This window comes from Pseudophryne corroboree, chromosome 3 (assembly GCF_028390025.1).
Source record: "Pseudophryne corroboree isolate aPseCor3 chromosome 3, aPseCor3.hap2, whole genome shotgun sequence".
Taxonomy (NCBI): Eukaryota; Metazoa; Chordata; class Amphibia; order Anura; family Myobatrachidae; genus Pseudophryne; species Pseudophryne corroboree.
The window spans coordinates 10,330,107-10,351,008 of NC_086446.1; the positions used below are offsets into that span (position 1 = coordinate 10,330,107).

At 44.1% G+C, this 20,902-nt stretch overlaps 1 protein-coding gene across 1 annotated transcript in view; it reads right to left on the reverse strand.

The window, feature by feature from the left end:
- Positions 1-724: 724 nt before the first annotated feature.
- The window catches only part of LOC135056975 (uncharacterized), a 61,389-nt gene continuing 41,211 nt past the window's right edge, over positions 725-20,902 (reverse strand). Inside the window, exons 7-18 of the mRNA XM_063962789.1 lie at positions 19,228-19,362; positions 17,917-18,372; positions 17,652-17,726; positions 9,921-9,983; positions 9,432-9,503; positions 9,128-9,187; positions 3,270-3,323; positions 3,122-3,199; positions 2,954-3,031; positions 2,785-2,874; positions 2,637-2,699; positions 725-2,453 (exon numbers count right to left, since the gene is read on the reverse strand). Of these exons, the coding sequence (XP_063818859.1) occupies positions 1,819-2,453; positions 2,637-2,699; positions 2,785-2,874; positions 2,954-3,031; positions 3,122-3,199; positions 3,270-3,323; positions 9,128-9,187; positions 9,432-9,503; positions 9,921-9,983; positions 17,652-17,726; positions 17,917-18,372; positions 19,228-19,362 (1,859 nt within the window). The 3' untranslated portion in view covers positions 725-1,818. The remainder of the gene's footprint in view (positions 2,454-2,636; positions 2,700-2,784; positions 2,875-2,953; positions 3,032-3,121; positions 3,200-3,269; positions 3,324-9,127; positions 9,188-9,431; positions 9,504-9,920; positions 9,984-17,651; positions 17,727-17,916; positions 18,373-19,227; positions 19,363-20,902) is intronic.

The window sequence follows — 20,902 nt, forward strand, 5'->3', positions numbered from 1 at the left end:
TTTTGTTGTCGACCTGGAGTCCCAGACCCGGGCATCTGACCCTGGACCTAAAACCCTGTAGTAAGCCCCGGAGCTAATTGTATCACCCCCTATTTTATCCGACAGACAACTGTAGGGATTATTCCATAGTTCTGGGGAATATGAAGATTTTAAAAGGCAATACTGTAGCTGAATTCTTTGAGATTGGTCTGAACTTTGCACTTTCCAAAAATGATTTTTGTTATGCTACATACTGTGCCCCTCCCCCCCCACCCCCCTCTTAATCTCCTCTTATTTTATTGTGATACTACTTGTGCACCCAGATTTTTTACCTGTTCTATTAATCCATTGCAGAATTTAACGCTTGCATATGAAAACTTTTGCCTGGTCGAGTGTGATACGGAAGATAGATCTAATAAAGGTGGTCAGTCATTAGGTCAGCAGGGTCAAAAGGTCAACACGAAAAAGGTCAACACAAAAAAAGTTAATTTAAAGTAAAAAAGTAAAAGTAAAGTTGTAAAAACATGGAAAAAACCTACAAAACATGCGTCGAACATATGCGTGTCGACCTTTTGACATTATAACTGTCGATGAAACACCTCCCGTCTGGTCAAAAACATGTAATACCTCACACTGTCTTTGCTCTATATCCTCTTTGGTTGCCACACATCTCAAGTGCTACAAGTGTGTCAGTGTGTAGACATTTGGGCTTAACTAGGTGCAATGGAAAAACTTGACAAACATACAAATTAAAAAAGCCTTTTACTCATCAATTATTAATCTGACAAATCTAAAAAAGTATATTAAAAAAACAAAACAAAAACCGTTTACAGACTCCCGTGGTCCAGAGAACAAACATATACAGAATATCAGCAGACTAGAAAAGAGAGCTCACTCTTAAATGGTAATATAGCTTTCTAAGAGCCTGACCTCGAGTTGCAGGCATAGGGTCCAGATGCAACAGCTAAATCTACTACCTTAGGCTACCGTACCGTTTCACGTCTATAGCCGCACCAACCAGAGCTGCAACCGTCAGTAGTGCCGACACAGCTAAACCCATGCTACGCTGGGTGCAGAAGAACCGCCTTACACAGGCACATCACTTTGTTATATGCACGCCTCATAATAATACGGAGCTCTGGATAAATGCACTCAACATAACCAAAATGCCAATTTCACCGGCAGAAGTACTGGTCATGGATGCAGTCTCGGTTGACGCGCGGATGCGCATGTTTTCTAGATACGTCCCCTTTTAGACTTGCGTGCAACTCAAGATTAGGGTCAATGTGTTCCATATATCCAGGATTATTTCATTTAGCAACCACGGGGTACACATCCTAAGAAATCGCAGGCATTCATGACAGAATGACAATTCAAACACATGCAGCTAACGCTAATCTACCCGACTTTAGATGTTAATAATGGTGCCGTCAGACTAACCGATATTACTCCACCAGATGAGGAGACAATTGATTGTGGACTTGACTTAATAAAGCTGCGTGCCAGCAGACACATTCCAATGAGAACATGTAAGGTCACTGAGACCTCTCCAAGATGCAACAATCCTCCACAGTTCTATAATTTGGTACTGACCGGATTCATAAGAGAGCGATCATCCTCACTTCTTCAGTACATTTCTGACAAAGTCCCGGTATGTCAATTAGAAGTACCAGTTAACTATTCTAGGTCTCATCATTTCTCTTGATAGGACTTTAATTTGGGGACCAGTGGCATCAAGGAAATTGAAGGAGATTTGAGGATATATAATAATGAAATGGAATACACATGTGGAATGGGAATTAAAGACATCAGTTTGCACGTTGGTTCATTGGGTCTTCTTCATTCTGGAATTGGTGTCTCTGGTCTACCGCTCGTTGATGGAACTGTTGGCTGGCCGGATGTTGACTGTCTTGAATCTTCTACCACTTCTTCTGCCAGAGGTTTGGTAACTTGTGGAGACATCGACGAATCGGGTATGGTCACTGATGAGTTTCCTCTGGACCTTACATCATCTGCTATAACTTGGAGATGTGTCTCAATGAGCTGACAATTTGTCACAACTTGCTGGAGGCTCGCTGACATTTGCTCCTGAGTACGTGTCATTCTGATTTGATAGGATGTCATCAATTCTTGGCTTGTAGCTATGCGCTCCTGAGTTGCAGCTATGCGTTCAAAGAGAGCGATCAAGTTGTGATCACTTTCCATTCTTCTTTCACTCACCGTTGGCCTCTGTGCCGATAAACGCCCAATCGTTTCTGACATTTGGTTGGAAAGACGATTAACACAAACAGACACTTGGTTTGTTAGATGGTCAACTGCACCGGAAATTGCTTGTATGCTGGCCTCAGTCCTTCGACTGTGGACTTCATGCTTCCTATCCATATCTCTCGCAAAATTGGTCATCAGATCAGATTGAGGAGGATCTTTTGGAGGATCGTCTACCGGGATACTTGCTGGACAAGGATGAGTTGTGGCTGCGGAAGAAACGTGTCATTTAAGTTGACCATCTGAAAACCAGGTTCTTAATTGCAGATTTGGAAAACAGTGCACCAACAGTCGAAACCGTTCCTTAAAACTATAATTGTGTCCACTGCTTATACAAATATTCCTTAAAGATCTATTTTTTTTATGGAATTTATAGTTACATCTAATAATACCTGTTTGGGTGGAAGTCTGTGGTGGTGATAATGCCGCAGTTACAACTTCAATCTCAGGTGGATCTAAATAAAATAATTTACCACTTTTAGGGCTTTCCAACTGATGTAAATGGTTCTAAAGGCAAGTTGGTCATGGTTTTATATTTACCACTGTCTTCATCTTGGGACTGGGTTCCAAAAATATCTTCCATGCGGAACGTTGTGGTGGAACTTCGCAAAATGTCCAATGTGTCTGTAACTAAAAGTGTAAAATACAAAAAATTCAAACTTTTTTCTAAAATATTTATTTCAAAGTACATTAGCTCTTTTCTTATTACCTATTGGAGAAAAAGCTTGAGAAGATGCGTTTCCTGAACGTTCTACTTCTTCAAGGTGTCTGCTTGCTCTGCTCCTTGCTGAAATGGCATCATTAATATTTAAAAAATCTGGTTATTTGTAATTCTAAGCAACCTAGCTTAATATAAACATTCATATGTTTATCTCACGTTCTTCTGCGACAGGTAAATGCGCAGACGCCTCTTCCTCAATGGGACGTCTCTTGGCAGTTTCCTTTTCATCGGGGCCTATTTAAAACAACATTAATATTATTTTAAAAAAATTTCTATCTTGACCCTTTTTTTTTTTTTTTTTTACCTTTGCGTTTCATCGGTTTCTTGGCTTCAGCTGATGGCGAGTCACTACCCGAAGCTTAGGAAAAAACAAAATTGTTATTTTTTTACTAAAGTTGCATACTTTGCACTCTTCTTCAGATTTATAGAATACCTTTCTTATCTCTAGATTTGCTCATTTTATTTTCTAATTGGAGGTTCCTAGCATAATTTGTGGCCAAAAAGGACCCCCCAAATCAGAATTCATTACAATTATTCTGTTTAGCAGTGTAAGTATTATAGAGTGCAATTTTTTTTTCTTGTCAGTAAACAAAAATTCTAAAATATGACAATTAGAATATCAAAACTGCGATAGTGTTGCAAATCAGTGACCTACAAAGTGATTATACACAAAGTGAAGGCTCCCATTTGAAATAGGCATACAAGCTAAATACGTATTCATTCATTCATGTAATCTTCACATAGATAGGGAGTCAACATTGCAAGATCTCACGTTTTAAAACGGCAAAATTAAATCTATAACATAAGTATTAAACAGACAATAGAGGATATATTGATTATAGTGAAATCACAGCCAGAAATAGAAAGATGTAATATTAGTGGAGGTAACATATATACGATTCAGGGTGTATTATTTAGTTGCAGCCTTGATACTTGAGACTGGATGGTTTTCTAAAAAACATTTTTTCTCTGTCTGGGGCAGTCATAAGGCCAGCCATGGCCTCAGCTTGGATGGCAAAGGCAGTGGCTGCCTGGGCTGATGCATTGGAGGGGGATTTTTCAATAGCATCTAGAGAGCAAAAATCCCATATAGCACATATAAAACAGGCTGCAATGTTCCTGGAAGAAGCAGCATTGGACATGGGTACTATTGCCTCCAGGGCATCAGCTTCAACAATAGCTGCTCACAGAGCAGTTTGGCCACGTACGTGGAAACCTGATTCAGAATCTAAGGAGGTTTTGGAATCTTTGCCCTTTTCTGGAGATATTCTTTTTGTTAAAGAATTGACACATATATTGGAGTCAGAAGCAGACTCCAAGAAGGTCAAGTTTCCTTCCACATACAAGTTCAAACCTAAAGTTCCGGCTTTTCGGCCCTTTCGGTCTCAAGGAAAAGCTAAAGGAAAAAGTGATGGCAGACAGTCCCAATACAACAAGTCTGTTAAGACTAAAAAACATTGGTCTACCAGAGAGCCGGCTTCCAAACCAGAAGATAAGCCATCAGCCTGATGGTACAAGCCTCCACCTGGGGGACCTCAGGGTGGGGGGCCGACTTCTTCAGTTTGTACAGATCTGGCAGCAGTCTACAACAGATGCCTGGGTGCAGGAAGCGGTATCTCTAGTTTATACTTTTGTATTCAAGAAGCACCCTCCTCGAAGGTTTTTTTGTACCAGCCCGTCTCGGGTAGAGACGAAGGCTAGGGCTTTGCAAGAAGTAGTTCAGAAATTGCTTCAGTCAGGAGTAGTCATTCCAGTTCCTCCTGCACAACGAGGACAGGGTTTTTACTTTAACCTGTTTTTAGTTCAGAAGCCAAATGGGTCATTTCAGCCAATTCTCAATCTCAAATTGCTGAACAAATACATTTGGGTACCTCGGTTTCACATGGAGACTTAACGTTCCATAATTTTGGCCATGGAGCCAGGGGATTATATGGTATCCCAGGATATACAGGATGCTTAACTACATGTCCCTATATCACTATCCCATCAGTGTTATCTCAGGTTCGCTATCCTCCAACAGCAGTTCCAGGCCCTACCTTTTGGGTTAGCCACAGCCCCCAGAGTATTTACCAAGATTATGGTGGTAATGGCAGCTTATCTCCACCAGCAGGGGATAAGAATTTTTCCATACCTCAACGATCTTTTAATCCTGGCACAGTCACAGGCATTGCTCCTATGTCATCTGGAACAGACAATAACATGTCTGCAGAGACATGGGTGGCTCATAAATTGGGCAAAATCGTCTCTAGTTCCGTCACAGCGGATGACTCACTTGGGGGCTGTGCTGGATTCAGGTCTGCAGAGAGTAATTTTACCTCTGAACAAGATATCCAATGTTCAGTCAAGGATTCAGGAATTGCTACACAGTCAAACGGAATCCATTCACGTAGCAATGCGTGTGATGGGTTTGATGGTGTCAGCATTCGACATGGTGGAGTATGCACAATTCCACTCGAAGCCTCTGCAGCATCTGATTCTTGCCAAATAGAATAGACTGCATCAGACGATAAAAATACAGACTATGGTACTAAAAGTAAGAAGATCATTAGCTGGTGGATACAGACATCCCATCTGGACAAGGGGAGACCCTTTTGGATATCAGATTGGGAAATTCTGACAACAGATGCCAGTCTCCAGGGCTGGGGAGCAGTGTCAGGAAGGTTGTGTTTCCAGGGGCCATGGACCAAGGAAGAAAGTAGCCTGCCGATAAATGTGTTGGAACTTCGGGCCATATACATGGCACTGGTTCAGACAAAAGACATTCTTCGAGGAAAACCAGTCCAGATCCGCTGAGACAATGCGACGGCAGTAGCGTACCTCAACCATCAGGGAGGAACTCGCAGCCGAAAAACGATGAAGGAGGTAAGTCACATACTGCAGTGGGCAGAACTTCATCATCCAGCCTTGTACGCAGTTTTCGTTCCGAGAGTCCTAAACTGGGAAGCGGACTTGCTCAGTCAACAGGCCATTCAGGGAAGCGAATGGTCTCTACACCCCGCAGGTCTTCCAGACTCTAGTAAACAAGTGGGGGTTGCCAGAGATAGATCTCATGGCGTCCCGTCTGAACAACAAAGTCCTCACATACGGGTCAAGAACAAAGGATCCCAGAGCGATCTTTGTGGATGCCTTGTCAGTGAGATGGGACTTTCGTCTGGCTTATGTGTTTCCTCCAATCACCCTATTACCCAGGGTGGTGAGAAAGATAAAGCAATGAAAGGGTGCCGTGATACTAATAGCTCCGGCTTGGCCCAGAAGGCATTGGTATACAGATCTGCAGAGAATGTTGATGGATGCTCCACTTCTGCTCCCTCAACGCCCAGACCTACTGATGCAGGGTCCTTGTTATCACAGACATCTGGATCGACTGTCTTTGACAGCGTGGCTCTTGAAACCTCTATCCTGAAGTCAAGATGATTCTCACAACAGGTAATTCAAACATTGCTCAGAGCAAGGAAACCTTCCTTAGCTCGCGTTTATCACCGAATATGGCAAACCTATATTCATTGGTGCAGTGAAAGAAAAATGGACCCTAAATCTTTCAGAGTTTCCAGGGTCTTAGCATTCCTTCAGGCAGGAATGGATAAAGGTTTGAAGGTGGCTTCCTTGAGAGTGCAAGTGTCGGCATTGACTGTATGGTTCCAAAAGAAAATTGCCAACTTACAGGATGTATGTACTTTTTTCCAGGGAATGCTGCGCATTCAACCTCAGTTTGTTCCGCCTACAGTGCACGTGGGACTTAAGTTTAGTCCTGAAAGCCCTTCAAGTTGCCCCATAAGAACCACTTAATAAGGTGGATCTTAAATGGTTGACAGCTAAAGTGCTCATTCTACTGGCTATGGCGTCAGCTACTAGAGTATCAGATTTAGGGGTATTGTCATGTCGTTCCCCATTTCTGATTTTTTTTGTCCAGATAAAGCAGTTCTCAGAACTAGATCTGGGTATCTTCCTAAGGTGGTGTCTAAGTTCCACCTTAATGAAGAAATTGTTCTCCCGGCTTTTCAGGTATCGGGCCTTTCTGTGGGAGATGCATCGCTGGACGTGGTCCGTGCTTTAAGGATTTACGTGGATCGTACCAGTGCCATCAGAAAGACAGATTCTCTCTTCATTATCTTTGGATTTCACAAGAGAGGATGGCCTGCTGATAAGCAGACACTGGTAAGATGGCTTCGGAGGACGATTTCAGAAGCATATTCTCAAGCTAATCTCCCTGTTCCGGCTAATGTCTCTGCTCACTCTTCTTGTAACGTAGGTCCTTCGTGGGCAGCACAATGTGGTGCTTCAGCAGAACAGATATGTAAGGCAGCCACATGGTCTTCCATTAACAAATTCATTAGACATTATGCCTTGGATACCTTTGCCTCTCACGGCGCTGAATTCGGGCAAAGGATTCTCCTGTGCAATCAGGAGCGTCCCCACCACTAAATTGCTTTGGAAATCCTATTGTTATCCTGTGGATAACCTGTGGACCCTGCCGGAGAAATATATGTTATGGTTAGAACTTACCGTTGATAACGGTATTTCTCCTAAGTCCACAGTATCAACAGGGATCCCACCCTGACGCACCTGATTTGAGGATCCTTTTACTCACTAGCCTCTTCCTTCTTGTACGGAAGGGTGTGCATGTGTGTTCTTCTCACCTGATTAGGGCTCTCTATGATGCTCCTGCCTTGAGCTTTGGAATACAACTGATTTGCCTGAGCCAGGAGGCGGGGATATATGGACGGGCCCGTTGCATGCTGGGAGGCCGAAAAGCTTTGACCGATTGGTGCAAATCCGCTGTAGCTTCATCATATCCCCATTGTTATCCTGTGGATACTGTGGAGAAATACCGTTATCAACGGTAAGTTCTTACCATAATGTATATTTTGTGGTGTGGTTCCACGTTGCCCATGGGTTCTGATGAGTGCCAAGGAAAGTCTTTTCCATCTGGGTTTTTTGCGGCAGTGCGGCAGGACAGAGTTTGAGTCGATTCCAGTGTCACTTTCTCTGTTGGCCCGTGTCAGAGTCGCACATCCTGCAGCTCCTCTGCAGAGTTGTACTGCCTTATGATCTTGCTGTTTGGTTGTATTCCTCAGTAAACTCCAAAGTGGTTAGTTTTCTGGGGCTTCTCTTCTGCTACAAGGTTTGGTAGCTGTCCTTTTGGATGTCCACTCTCCTTGTTCAGTCTCGTGGATGGTGTCTGCAGAGACTGGGTTGGCCCTAGTCTTAGTTTTTCTGAAGCTGATCATCTAGATGGGCTAGTTGTTAATACTCTGTTCTGGGACCCACAATGTGGACTAGCAACGGCCAGTTGTGTCCATCGTTGCCAAATGTTTCTGATTCTGGGGTCAGAATCTTCACTGCTCTCGACACTGCCTTGGTACCAAGCCTGTTCCACATGTCTGCTTCTGGATTGGGAGTCTCGGCTGCTCTATATGTTGCCTCCAATGGAGCATATCGAAGTGAATGTCTCTTTCCTAAGGTTTGAGGTTTTTCTCTCCACATTTTTAAGAGAGAGTTCATGTGTCTGACTGCCTTCTGTTGCACCAAATAAATCTGGATGGCTGAGGGTTTGCATCATCAACTTTTGCTGTACAAGGACTGGGTCAGAGTCCTCCTGGGTTCAATTTCTCTTACTGGGCAGGCGTACTGTTTTCATGCCTAATGTCTTGGGACTCCCTGATGTCTTCTTGTCAGTGCACATATTCTGAACGAATGTCTGGTTCTGGTTCCTAACTCCTTGGTTTTGTCTTCACAATGGTTGGCTTAAAGTCCATTTCATTTTTTTTCGTTCTTGAGGCAGCAGTCCAGACTTGGTCAAGCTGTTTTGGCTTTGCCATTTGATTTGGCGACTAGGTATGGTGTGCTGAATCCATTTGCACTCCGGCTTCTGTAAAATGTCTCATTAATTATTACTTCTTCTGTTTTGGGCTACTTTAAAAGTTGGGCTGAAGCCACCAGTTGCAGATGGGAGGAGCTACTCTCTTAAAGTTATACTAGTCTAATTAAGTGCCAGCTCCTACTGCCCTCTCAAGCAATCCCATGCTCCAGTGTCCCCCAGATGGACTTGGAGAAAAGGATTTAACAGTAAGTACAAAAGTCCAGTTTCCCTGACATGATTACAATTACATTTTCTTGGGTTAAACTGCACTATTCACATTTTTTTATTTATTTAACAATTACCTTGAAAGGGCCTTGTCTTAGCATGAACTGCGACTCCGCCATCTTTTGCCTTTCTTTGACCTTGGAAAAATAATATCATTTAATTCCCTAATACAGTTAATTACAGTCTGTAATAAATATCTTAACGATTCCCGGATACTGATAAAGATGGACACTCGAGGCCCATTTATTTATATATATATATATATATATATATATATATCGATATAGATATAGATATAGATATATATCGATATAGATATATAGGTATATATAAAAAAACTATGTAGAATATTAACTTATATGTAGTTGAAATGATAAATACCTTCAGAATACGAAGAGTATGAAGTTCCCGCTTTCGCTGTTGAGCACTGGAATCTTCCGGCCCGTGGTTCTTCTTCAAAAATATTTTGAACAAATTTTTTCATTAGAGTACGTTACTTCAGATGTCATTGTTACCTTTAGTGCATATTCTCACATAGAATGTTATATCTATATATATACAAACAGGAATGAATCGGCACTCTCTCCTATCACAGTTCACTGCCCTGGTGCCATCCGGAAAAATCCTATATACAACAAGCCCAGCAGCGGCGACACTCACGGGTCTTACTCACATTCAGTAAAGTGCATAAAGTGCATTTATTTCATCACTCAGTGTCCGACGTCGGACACTGAGTGATGAAATAAATGCACATTATGCACTTTACTGACTGTGAGTAAGACCCGTGAGTGCCGCCGCTGCTGGGCTTGTTGTATATATATATATATATATATATATATATAAAATATTTTTTTTTATAAAGCTTCTTACCTTCAATCACCACAGTGATACTGCTGGACGCGGAGGAAGAAGGATAAGTGGATCCTGACATTCCTTCAATAAAAAAATAAAAATTTACAAAATGAATGTGTTTTTTTTAAATACAGTGGACATAAAAATCTATATAATTTATAAAGAATACAGATATATTTTCTACTCATAAATATATATATATACCTATATATACATATATATATATATATATATATATATATATATATAAAGGATATTTAAGATTTAGGGTGGGAATTCAATTTACCGTCGCACACCTATTCAATTAGCAGTGTTTACTCCACGCACTCGTCCGTGAAGTCCCGCGCATAAGACCCAAGCATCGTACCGAACCTCGCTGCTCATGGAGCTACGAGGAAAAGTCAGCGTAAAAAAAAACAAAATTGGGCCGCTCGCGGGGGGAAACAATCTAGGTTCCACAGTTTTGTGTGAGATCTGAAGCAGAATGGGGGACAATGGACCATGGGATTGAAAGTTGGACTGGAGTTTGGCACTTAAAATAGGATTTTAATACCTACCGGTAAATCCTTTTCTCTTAGTCCGTAGAGGATGCTGGGGACTCCAAAAGGACCATGGGGTATAGACGGTATCCGCAGGAGACATGGGCACACTATAAGACTTTGAATGGGTGTGAACTGGCTCCTCCCTCTATGCCCCTCCTCCAGACCTCAGTTATAGAACTGTGCCCAGGGAGACGGACATTTCGAGGAAAGATTTTATTGTTTAAACACGGTGAGCGTCATACCAGCTCACACCTCAAACATGCCGCAGAACGTGGCATTCAATAGAACACCAACCGACGGCATGAAAAAAATATACAGCACTATGCTGACTGAAATTATAACACAACCTGTGTGTAAACATGAACAATAATAGCATACCGCATGCCATGGCATGAATAACGTCAGCAAAAGACTGACTGAAAGGAAACACCACATGTGTAACCATAACCAGTAACTGCAGATACAGTACGCACTGGGACGGGCGCCCAGCATCCTCTACGGACTAAGAGAAAAGAATTTACTGGTAGGTATTAAAATCTATTTTCTACGTCCTAGAGGATGCTGGGGACTCCAAAAGGACCATGGGGTCTATACCAAAGCTCTAGAACGGGCGGGAAAGTGCGGATGACTCTGCAGCACCGACTGCCCAAACAAGAGGGCCTCAACAGCCAGGGTATCAAACTTGTAGAATATATATGCAAAATTGTTTGAACCCGACGAAGCAGCTGCTCTGCAAGGCTATAAAGCGAGCCCCTTCAGGTAGCCGCCCAGGATGAGCCCACCTTCTTGGTAGAATGGGCCTTCACCGATTTCGGTAACGGCAAACCAGCCGTAAAACAAGCAAGCTTAATTGTAATTCAGATCCAGCGTGCAATAGTCTGCTTGGAAGCAGGAACCCCAATCTTGTTGGGAGCATATAGGATAACAGATCCTCCGTTTTTCTGATCTGAGCCAATCTGGCAACACAAATTTTCAAAATTCCAACCACATCGAGATACTCCGATGTCAACCAGGTGTCAGTAGCCACCGGCACCACAATAGGTTGGTTCAAGTGAAAACGATGAAACCACTTTTGGCAGAAACTGTTGCCGAGTTCTCAACTCCGCTCTATCTTCATGGAAGATTAAACAGGGCTCTTTTGAGACCAAACCGCCAACTCAGACACCCGCCTTGCAGATGCCAAGGTCAAGCGCATGACCACTTTCCAAGTGAGGAATTTCAACTTAACCATACTGAAAAGTTCAACCAAAGAAATTTCAGGAACTTCAACACCACGTAAAGATCCCATGGTGTCACAGAGGCACAAAGGGAGGATGGATGTGTTAGACTCCTTTTACGAAAGTATTAAACCCTGGAAAGGAGGCCAATTGTTTCTTGGTATACAACCGATAAGGCTGAAATCTGACCTTAATCGAGCCCAACCAAAGATCGCCTCCACACGATCTTGTAAGAAAAGAAGGGAGAAAACGATCCAACTGGAATTCTTCTGTAGGAACCTTCTTGGATTCACACCAAGACACAAATTTTTTCCCCCAAATATGGTGGTAATGTTTTGACGTTACTTCTTTCCTGACTGAAAAAGAGTAGGGAAGACCTCACTGGAAATACCCTTCCGGGCTGGAATCCGACGTCCAATCTCCAAGTCGTCAATGGAAACCGCGGTAAGTCTAGGAACACACACGGCCCCTGCCATAACAGATCCTCTCGCAGAGGAAGAGGACAGGGATCTCCTATGAGTAATTTGTTGAAGGTCCGGATACCAGCCCTCCTTGACCAGTCTGGAACAAGGAGGATCATCTGAACTCTTGATCCTCTTATAATCTTTTGGAAAAAGTGGAAGTGGAGGGAACACATAGACTGACCGAAACACCCACGGTGTCACCAGGGTATCCACCGCTAACGCTTGAGGGGACTCCCGACCCGTAACAAAATTTCTGAAATTTCTTGTCAAGGCGAGATGCCATCTTGCCTATTTTCGGAATTCTCCAAAGACTTATCACTTCTGTGAAAAACCTCTAGATGAAGACTCAACCCTCCTGAACGGAGAATGTGTCCGCTGAGGAAGTTTGCTTCCCAGTTGTCCACTCTTGGAATGAACATTGCTGATAGAGCACGTAAATGGTTTCATCGCCCAGCGGAAAATCTTTCTGGCTTCTGCCATTTCTTCTCCGGTTCTTGTCTATAGAAAACCGTTATAAACGGCCCTTAACTGTAGACCATTAATGGGGCGACAAGTATCCTAACCTGACACTTGTCCTCAGTGAGAATTGCGCCGCTACCCCAGGAGCAACATACTGGTCTTGAAACCATGATTATCCCAGGTGGGAACCGGACCACTGGTCCAACAGGTCCCGCTAAACACTCAGGCCTGGAACCTGCCCACTGAATGGCCTCGTAGGCCCCAACCATCTTTTTTTCAGCAACTGACTGTATCGACGGATTGACACCGTTGCAGGTTTGCCAGACTCTGAATTCTTTTAGAAGCAAATAAACTCTTCTCAGTATTGCCTCTAATAATATTGCCTAAGCCGATCGCCGCATCGTTGGGACCAAAAAGGGATTCTGGCAAGTCCTGTTTTGAAGAACTGTCACGGAGAAAACAACGTTTCGCACCATTTGGCTTCACGATCTCTCCGTAATTCAGAGAGCGATCCAGTACAGAATAAATATGACTCCTTACTAACGAAGGAAACCCATCATACCGCCATCACCCTGGTGATATGGTAACAACAATCCTGAATCGCAAACCTCAGGTAAGCCTAAAGCGGAAGAAACCGTAATTAGACCTCCTTACTCCACTTTCAGAGTGGAGAACCCTGCCGTGAGAGATGTCCTCATGAAGTTTAAGTAGGAAAAATTGGGAATTATCTGACCGAGTCGTCCGGCCTCGGGAGCACGAAAAAGTCTGAACAGCTTCTTCTTTTATGAATGGAACAACAGGACAATGATCTGATCCAGACACAACTCTTGTATTGCGTCACATACTACCTCCCTGTCATGAGGAGGATCGGTGAGGTTGATTTGAAAAAATCAGTGAGGGGAACGTCTGGAACACCCGTATGTCCCCCTAGGGGCTCTATCTTTAACTCACTGGACCATATCCTTTCCAGGACTGACTGAAGAGTTTTAGACGAGGTCCCACCTGTGTGGACCCCGCAAGATAGACCCAACTTCCCACTATGGACGTGGCAGAAATAATGAATGATTTCTGCACCTGTGAACCTGAAAAGGCAGCTGACCTCTTACCTTTTTTACCTTCCCTTACCTGCAAAGAAAGGGGAATCCTTATCTATAAATGACTGCATCCTACAACAATGCGTCACCAACCGTTGTGAGGGAACATAGGGCAAGAAATGTAAACTTACCCGTGTCACCTGCCGAGAGCATATTAACAAAGCCATCACCAACCAGGCTTCCCTTCATGTGGAAGAGACTCCACTTCTTTTTTGGATTCAGCATTTGCATCTCTTTGGTGAATCTACAACGCCCTCCTAGCCGAGACCGCCATGGAAGTGGCCCGCGCACCCAAGAGTCCCATCCCTTGTAGTCGCACGGTAGTATGTTGCAATGTTCTAGAGATGACCCAACTCAAGGAGTAACACATCTCTCCTCAGGGTAAATATATCGGAGGACCAAGTAACCGACCATTCCTGAATACAATCACCCCCCCTGCGCATGCAACGCAAGTATAATCAAAGCATATAATTAAAATATCACTTAGCTTCCTGTAAACGATCCTTTGTGACAGGGCCCCGTGCAGAAAAGGGGTTGACTCTCACTTTATTCTATCCATGGCGGGAAAAGAATAAACACTCGGAATCCTCGTGATGATTTGAAACCATCTTGTCACGGCTGACCTAGAGCTATTCAACAGAGCGACCAGCACATGAGAAGGAAAGGTTTACTTCAGCATTCATTATAAAAAAAATTGTATAAATATACACATTTAAATACACATATACACACGTATATCCATATATACATAACTCATATATATATATATATATATATATATATATATTTGTCAGGAACAGCAGGGTCCCTAGTGACATTAATGCAATCTTAATGTGTATGAAACATGTACTGAATGCCGATGTTGTGGATCTAATCAGGAAACATTATGGTCGACATAAGACATAGTAGTCGTGTCGACAACAGGGAGTAGTAACTGGGCAAAATAACATCTTTTGCGACCCCGAGGGGTCTGAGGGAAATGTATATATAATTATAATATTACGCCCCCACTGACCACGTCTGTGCTCGAGCTACAAATCATTGCAACCGTACCATACATATATACAAATATATACAGGTATAGCCTTTTTTTACTCAAATTGCATCACATTATCATAATAATTTATACCCAGTCATATTAGTTGGTGCCGACAGGGTCACCCACATACGTCTGTGTCTCCCATATAGTTTTTTCTTTGGAAAAGTTTACAACTACTGACATGCTGACACTTAATCTCATAAGTCAAGTACCATCAGGAATCGGCGGTGCCGACAGAGGGATTCCCATAGCCGTTTGTGGTAGAGTACTCACACATGCCGACACACGTGTACTAAACACCCACCGACGTTACATTAACTCTAATGGGTAGATCCCAGTATCTGACAGGGAAAACACATAAAACGTTTACCAACACATCTACCACACGCTCATTATGTATATATATATATATATATATATATATATATATATATATAGTGCTTCATTCTACACTAAACAACTGTGCCCCCCCCCCCCGTTTTACACAGGGAGCTGTGCAACCGAGGTTTGGCGGTGCCAGCATCTCTGAGGATAACATGGCGCTGGATAGAGTGGTGAGGGCTAAGCCACGCCCCCTTATCGATGCGCTTCAGTCCCGGTAGATATTTACATTATTATACTGGTGGGGGTCTGTATACAGTGCCTATGCACTGTATACCTCTTTGCCAGGCTCTAAACATGAGTATATTGCTGCCCAGGGCGCCCCCCCTGCGCCCTGCACCCTTGTAGTGCCGCTTGTGTGTGGGAGCAATGGCGCACAGCGCGACCGCTGCGCGTTACCTCAGACTCTGAAGTCTTCTGCCGTCACAGAAGTCTTCTGTTCTTCCTTTACTCACCCGGCTTCTCTCTTCTGGCTCTGTGAGGGGGTTGACGGCGCGGCCTCGGGAACAAGCAGCTAGGCGCACCAAGTGATCGAACCCTCTGGAGCTAATGGTGTCCAGTAGGCTAAGAAGCAGAGCCCTTGAACTCATAAGAAGTAGGTCTGCTTCTCTCCCCTCAGTCCCACGAAGCAGAGAGCCTGTAGCCAGCAGGTCTCCCTGAAAATCATAAACCTAACATAAAGTATTTTCTAGAGAAACTCAGGAGAGCTCCCCTAGTGTGTGTCCAGTCTCTCTGGGCACAGAATCTAACTGAGGTCTGGAGGAGGGGCATAGAGTGAGGAGCCAGTTCACACCCATTCAAAGTCTTATAGTGTGCCCATGTCTCCTGTGGATCCCGTCTATACCCCATGGTTCTTTTGGAGTCCCCAGCATCCTCTAGGACGTATGAGAAATTACTGTAATTTTAAAATGTCAGCTCCTACCCCCTAAAACCCCATCATGCCAGTACGTCTTTAAAGGAGTAGCAGTAACTCAGTAAAACAAACCAGTAGGGAAAAGACTGCAAAGAACCAAAACCCCGCACAACTGAGCGTCAGGGAGGGAACGTCATAACCCACAAAGTTATATTTTCTCTTTCAGCAAGACTGGTGGTTCACTGGACCATGGGACATTTCTCAGATGCCCCCAGGGCATGACTGAGCGGATCCAACGAAAAATTGTGTGCTTTGAAGCCGGCAAACTACTTTTATGTGCGTCGTAAAGAACAAGCAAAGAATCCGTGCGGCGGACAGAAGTCTTGTCCAAGTAAATCTTAAAATTTTGAACTATATCCAATAAAGCCAGATCAATCCTGATCCCTGGCAGTCACCGAAGGAGGAAAAAAAACGGAGAGACAATTTCATGGTTTAAGCGAAAAACTGAAACAACTAGGAACCACACGGACAACCGCTCTATCATCATGGAAGACAAAAAGAGGCGGCTTGCAAGACAAAGCTCCTAACTCAGAAACACACCGGGATGAGGAAAAAGCCATAAGGAAGACCAGCTTCCAAGTAACGAACTGAAGATCTAATGAAGCTAAAGGCTCAAATGGAGCCTGATTGGACCACACTGAGATCCCACTATGCTACAGATGGACAAAATGGTGGTTGAATCCAGACCCCGCCCTTGTCATGACCCTCATCTATTAACTGCTCAACCATCTCCTCTAGCCCCCAAATGCGTTGTCTTGGAGTAATCCTTGATTCCTCCCTCTCTTTCAGACCACACATGCAGCACCTCTCACAGTCCTGCCGTTTATATCTCAAAAATATCTCCAGGATCAGGCACTTTCTCACCCAGATGCTACTAAGACCCTCATCTACTCACTGGTCATCTCCAAATTGGACTACTGTAATCTCCTCCTATCTGGCACCACTGACACTTACCTCTCTCCACTCCAATCTATCCTCAATGCTGCAGCCCGGCTCATCTTCCTCTCCAACCGTATATATCTACCTCCCTTATCCTACAAGCCTTAAACTGGCTTCCCTTCCCCTTCAGAATCCAATTCAAGCTCCTCACACTCACTTACAGAGCCCAACTCCAATTTACATATCTGACCTTATCTCCCTTTACACTCCAGCTCGGCATCTTCGCTACACAATGATTGCCATCTCTCCTGCCTACTGATTACCTCTTCCCACTCCCAACTCCAAGAATTTGCATGTGCTGCTCCCTACCTCTGGAATTCTCTGCCTCTCCCTGTTAGTCTCTCCACCTCTCTACAAAACTTCAAACGGGCTCTCAAGACCCACTTCTTCATCAAACATGTCCAGCTGTCATCCTATCCCTCTGTTCCATGCCCATGAGCAAAGCCCTCTTCCTCATCTTCCCTAAACCTTGGTTGTTGCCACCTTGCTGCCTATTTGAGTCTTATGACCGCTGATGCAGAAATGTCTATATACCATGTCCTCGTCCTGCACTGTTCTGTACTGTAAGTTGCTGCTTTCTCGTTTTGCCCATAAGTACTGTGTTAGGTCTTGCGGAACCCTTGTGGTGCCATATAAATAAAGGATAATGAAATGTTACCACCATAAAGGTCTCACTTTTTTTTGAAGAATTTAATTATTACCTTCCCTCTTTCTTTGCACTTCCTTGGGCGCCGTCTTCTTCCTCTGTAACTCAGGCATCCGAGTAGGTGCACACTCTATTTAAATATAAAGTATTCAAATATAATTAATGTAATATATATATATATACACACACACACACACACACACACACACACACACACACACACACACACACACACACATATATACAGTATATATATGTATATACACATATTATAAATAAATGACAGAATTTTTACACCACATATCCATATGTTATCTCACCCTGGGATGTTAGAGAGAATGAGGTGTCCGCACCTCCCTCCACATCACGCGAGAGGTGCTGCCTAACCCTTTCTTCCCACGTCTTGAAGATGAGCCGCAGTTCTCCTCCACCCGTGTCCTTGGCGTGCTTGTCTATCCGCCCCATCTTATTTTTGGTGATCCGCTTGCAATCCCGATATCTTTTCTTGCAGATCTCTATGGAGCGCGGCTGCACCCCCTGGGTGGAGACGGCGCTGGCTATTTCCTTCCAGATGGCGGTCTTCGCCTTGTGGGAGGTCTGCTGGGACAGGCTGCCTAGCAGGACTTCGTAGTTCCTCAGGACCCCTTCCACCAGAATCTCGTTCTCTTCTTCTGAAAACCTGGGAGCTCTGGACGTGCTGCTGCCCTCTTCGGCCTCCCCATCGTCACCGTCATCTTCAGTCTCGTGCAAGCTGTGTTTCCTGAACGTGGAGCCTCCTTAAAATATTCCAATTTAAGAAAAAACTATTAGAAATTTAGAAAATTATATATGCAACTTTTTTTCCTAAATTTACAAAAACATCTAGGAGCTGCTTTAGATTCTATGAGATGTCTTGGCTTATTTATTAACCACATGACACCGGCCATCACGGGTGTCCTGTGACCCCATGTCATTGTATCACCACTTCCCTTGTCCAATATGTATATGAAAGTCAGCCAATGAAATCAATGTTCTATTTCTCCATCAAAGAGAAGGTGACGGAAGAACAAAAGAGATGAAGAATCAACTACCCAGCCAAAGAATTGCTGGATACATTGTGGGTACACCGCCAGTCAAAAGTTTTGGGACACCCCAAGTTCTGATTGAATTTTAAGGAGTTAGAGTCCAGTTATAAAAAAAGGCCTTACTCAGGCAATACTTAATGGGCTGAGAACTTGCATCTATTCTAAAGCAATATAAAACACGCCTGTGTGGGCCAGTGGCTACTGTGGACTGGAAGAAGCTCTTATGGAGCGATGTGAAATCTTTGGTTCATCATGTAGGGTTTTCCTACGCCATTGAGTAGGTGAAAGGACAATTCCCCAGTGTGTGGCACCATTTTACGGATCTACCCGATGAGGTTACCTGGACGTGGTGGGTAAGCCCATAATCCTGGCTGAGATTATGCAAAAAAAACCCTCTATTTATTGCAACATGTATTACAATTCTAATTAGTAATGTTTGAATAGCCCCGTTGCACCGTCACTCCCGACATTGGCAAGTGTGACATCAAAAGTCTACAACGTTATATCTCCAGCACTGTGCCAGCATTATATATTAATTAGTACCCTATGTAACAGCTCTTCTATCACCTGAATTATCCGAGGATTCTCCATGATTCCAGTGACTAGAGGACATCTCGGCGCCATGGTGCGCTGGGTGCATGTACATCGCAATGCTATTCTCTCCTTGGAAAGCCGCTGCCATGTTATCTTCTGTTTTAAAATCTGGAAATAAATTTTATCACAACGTAATATTTCTCAGATTCTCAGATTCTGGGGGCTCGTCCGGTCTAATTTCTTTCTGCAAACTACCAATATCTCCTGTCAGGTATAAATGCACACACAGCTAATCCGTTTCTTTAGGTGGACACAAAAAAATTGGTGGCTTAACCTGTAACATGAACACATGACCAATCACATTGCACAGACCCAGCAACAGGTATCGGCAGATGGTGCCACCACATTTGGAAAATGCAGATATCAGAGATACCGTCCGACCACAATGACCAGTCAGACACAGCCATCACAAAAAACACTAGTGCCTTCCTGATGTATGAGATACACCAGAGAGTGTGGGGAGGAGACTGGTCAGATCTCTGGGCTGGTAACACACAGTGACATGATGTGAGGGGGAGAGCAGGAGTATAATAGGGGCTGATGACACCTGATGTAGGAGATACACCAGAGAGTGTGGGGAGGAGACTGGACAGATCTCTGGGCTGGTAACACACAGTGACAAGATGTGAGGGGGAGAGCAGGAGTATAATAGGGGCTGATGGCTCCTGATGTATGAGATACACCAGAGAGTGTGGGAAGGAGACTGGTCAGATCTCTGGGCTGGTAACACAGTGACATGATGTGAGGAGAGCAGGAGTATAATAGGGGCTGATGGCTCCTGATGTATGAGATACACCAGGGAGTGTGGGGAGGAGACTGGTCAGATCTCTGGGCTGGTAACACACAGTGACATGATGTGAGGGGAGAGCAGGCGTATAATAGGGGATGATGGTTTCTGATGTATGAGATACACCAGACAGTGTGGGGAGGAGACCGGTCAGATCTCTGGGCTGGTAACACACAGTGACATGATGTGAGGGGGAGAGCAGGAGTGTAATAGGGGCTGATAGCTCCTGATGTATGAGATACACCAGAGAGTGTGGGGAGGAGACTGGTCAGATCTCTGGGCTGGTAACACACAGTGACATGATGTGAGGGGGAGAGCAGGAGTATAATAGGGGCTAATGGCTCCTGATGTATGAGATACACCAGAGAGTGTGGGGAGGAGACTGGACAGATCTCTGGGCTGGTAACACACAGTGACATGATGTGAGGGGGAGAGCAGGAGTATAACAGGGGCTGATGGCTCCTGATGTATGAGATGCACCAGAGAGTGTGGTGAGGAGACTGGTCAGATCTCTGGGCTGGTAACACACAGTGATATGATGTGAGGGGAGAGCAGGCATATAATAGGGCTGATGGTTTCTGATGTATGAGATACACCAGACAGTGTGGGGAGGAGACCGGTCAGATCTCTGGGCTGGTAACACACAGTGACATGATGTGAGGGGGAGAGCAGGAGTGTAATAGGGGCTGATAGCTCCTGATGTATGAGATACACCAGAGAGTGTGGGGAGGAGACTGGTCAGATCTCTGGGCTGGTAACACACAGTGACATGATGTGATGGGAGAGCAGGAGTATAATAGGGGCTCATGGCTCCTGATGTATGAGATATTCCAGAGAGTGTGGGGAGGAGACCGGTCAGAT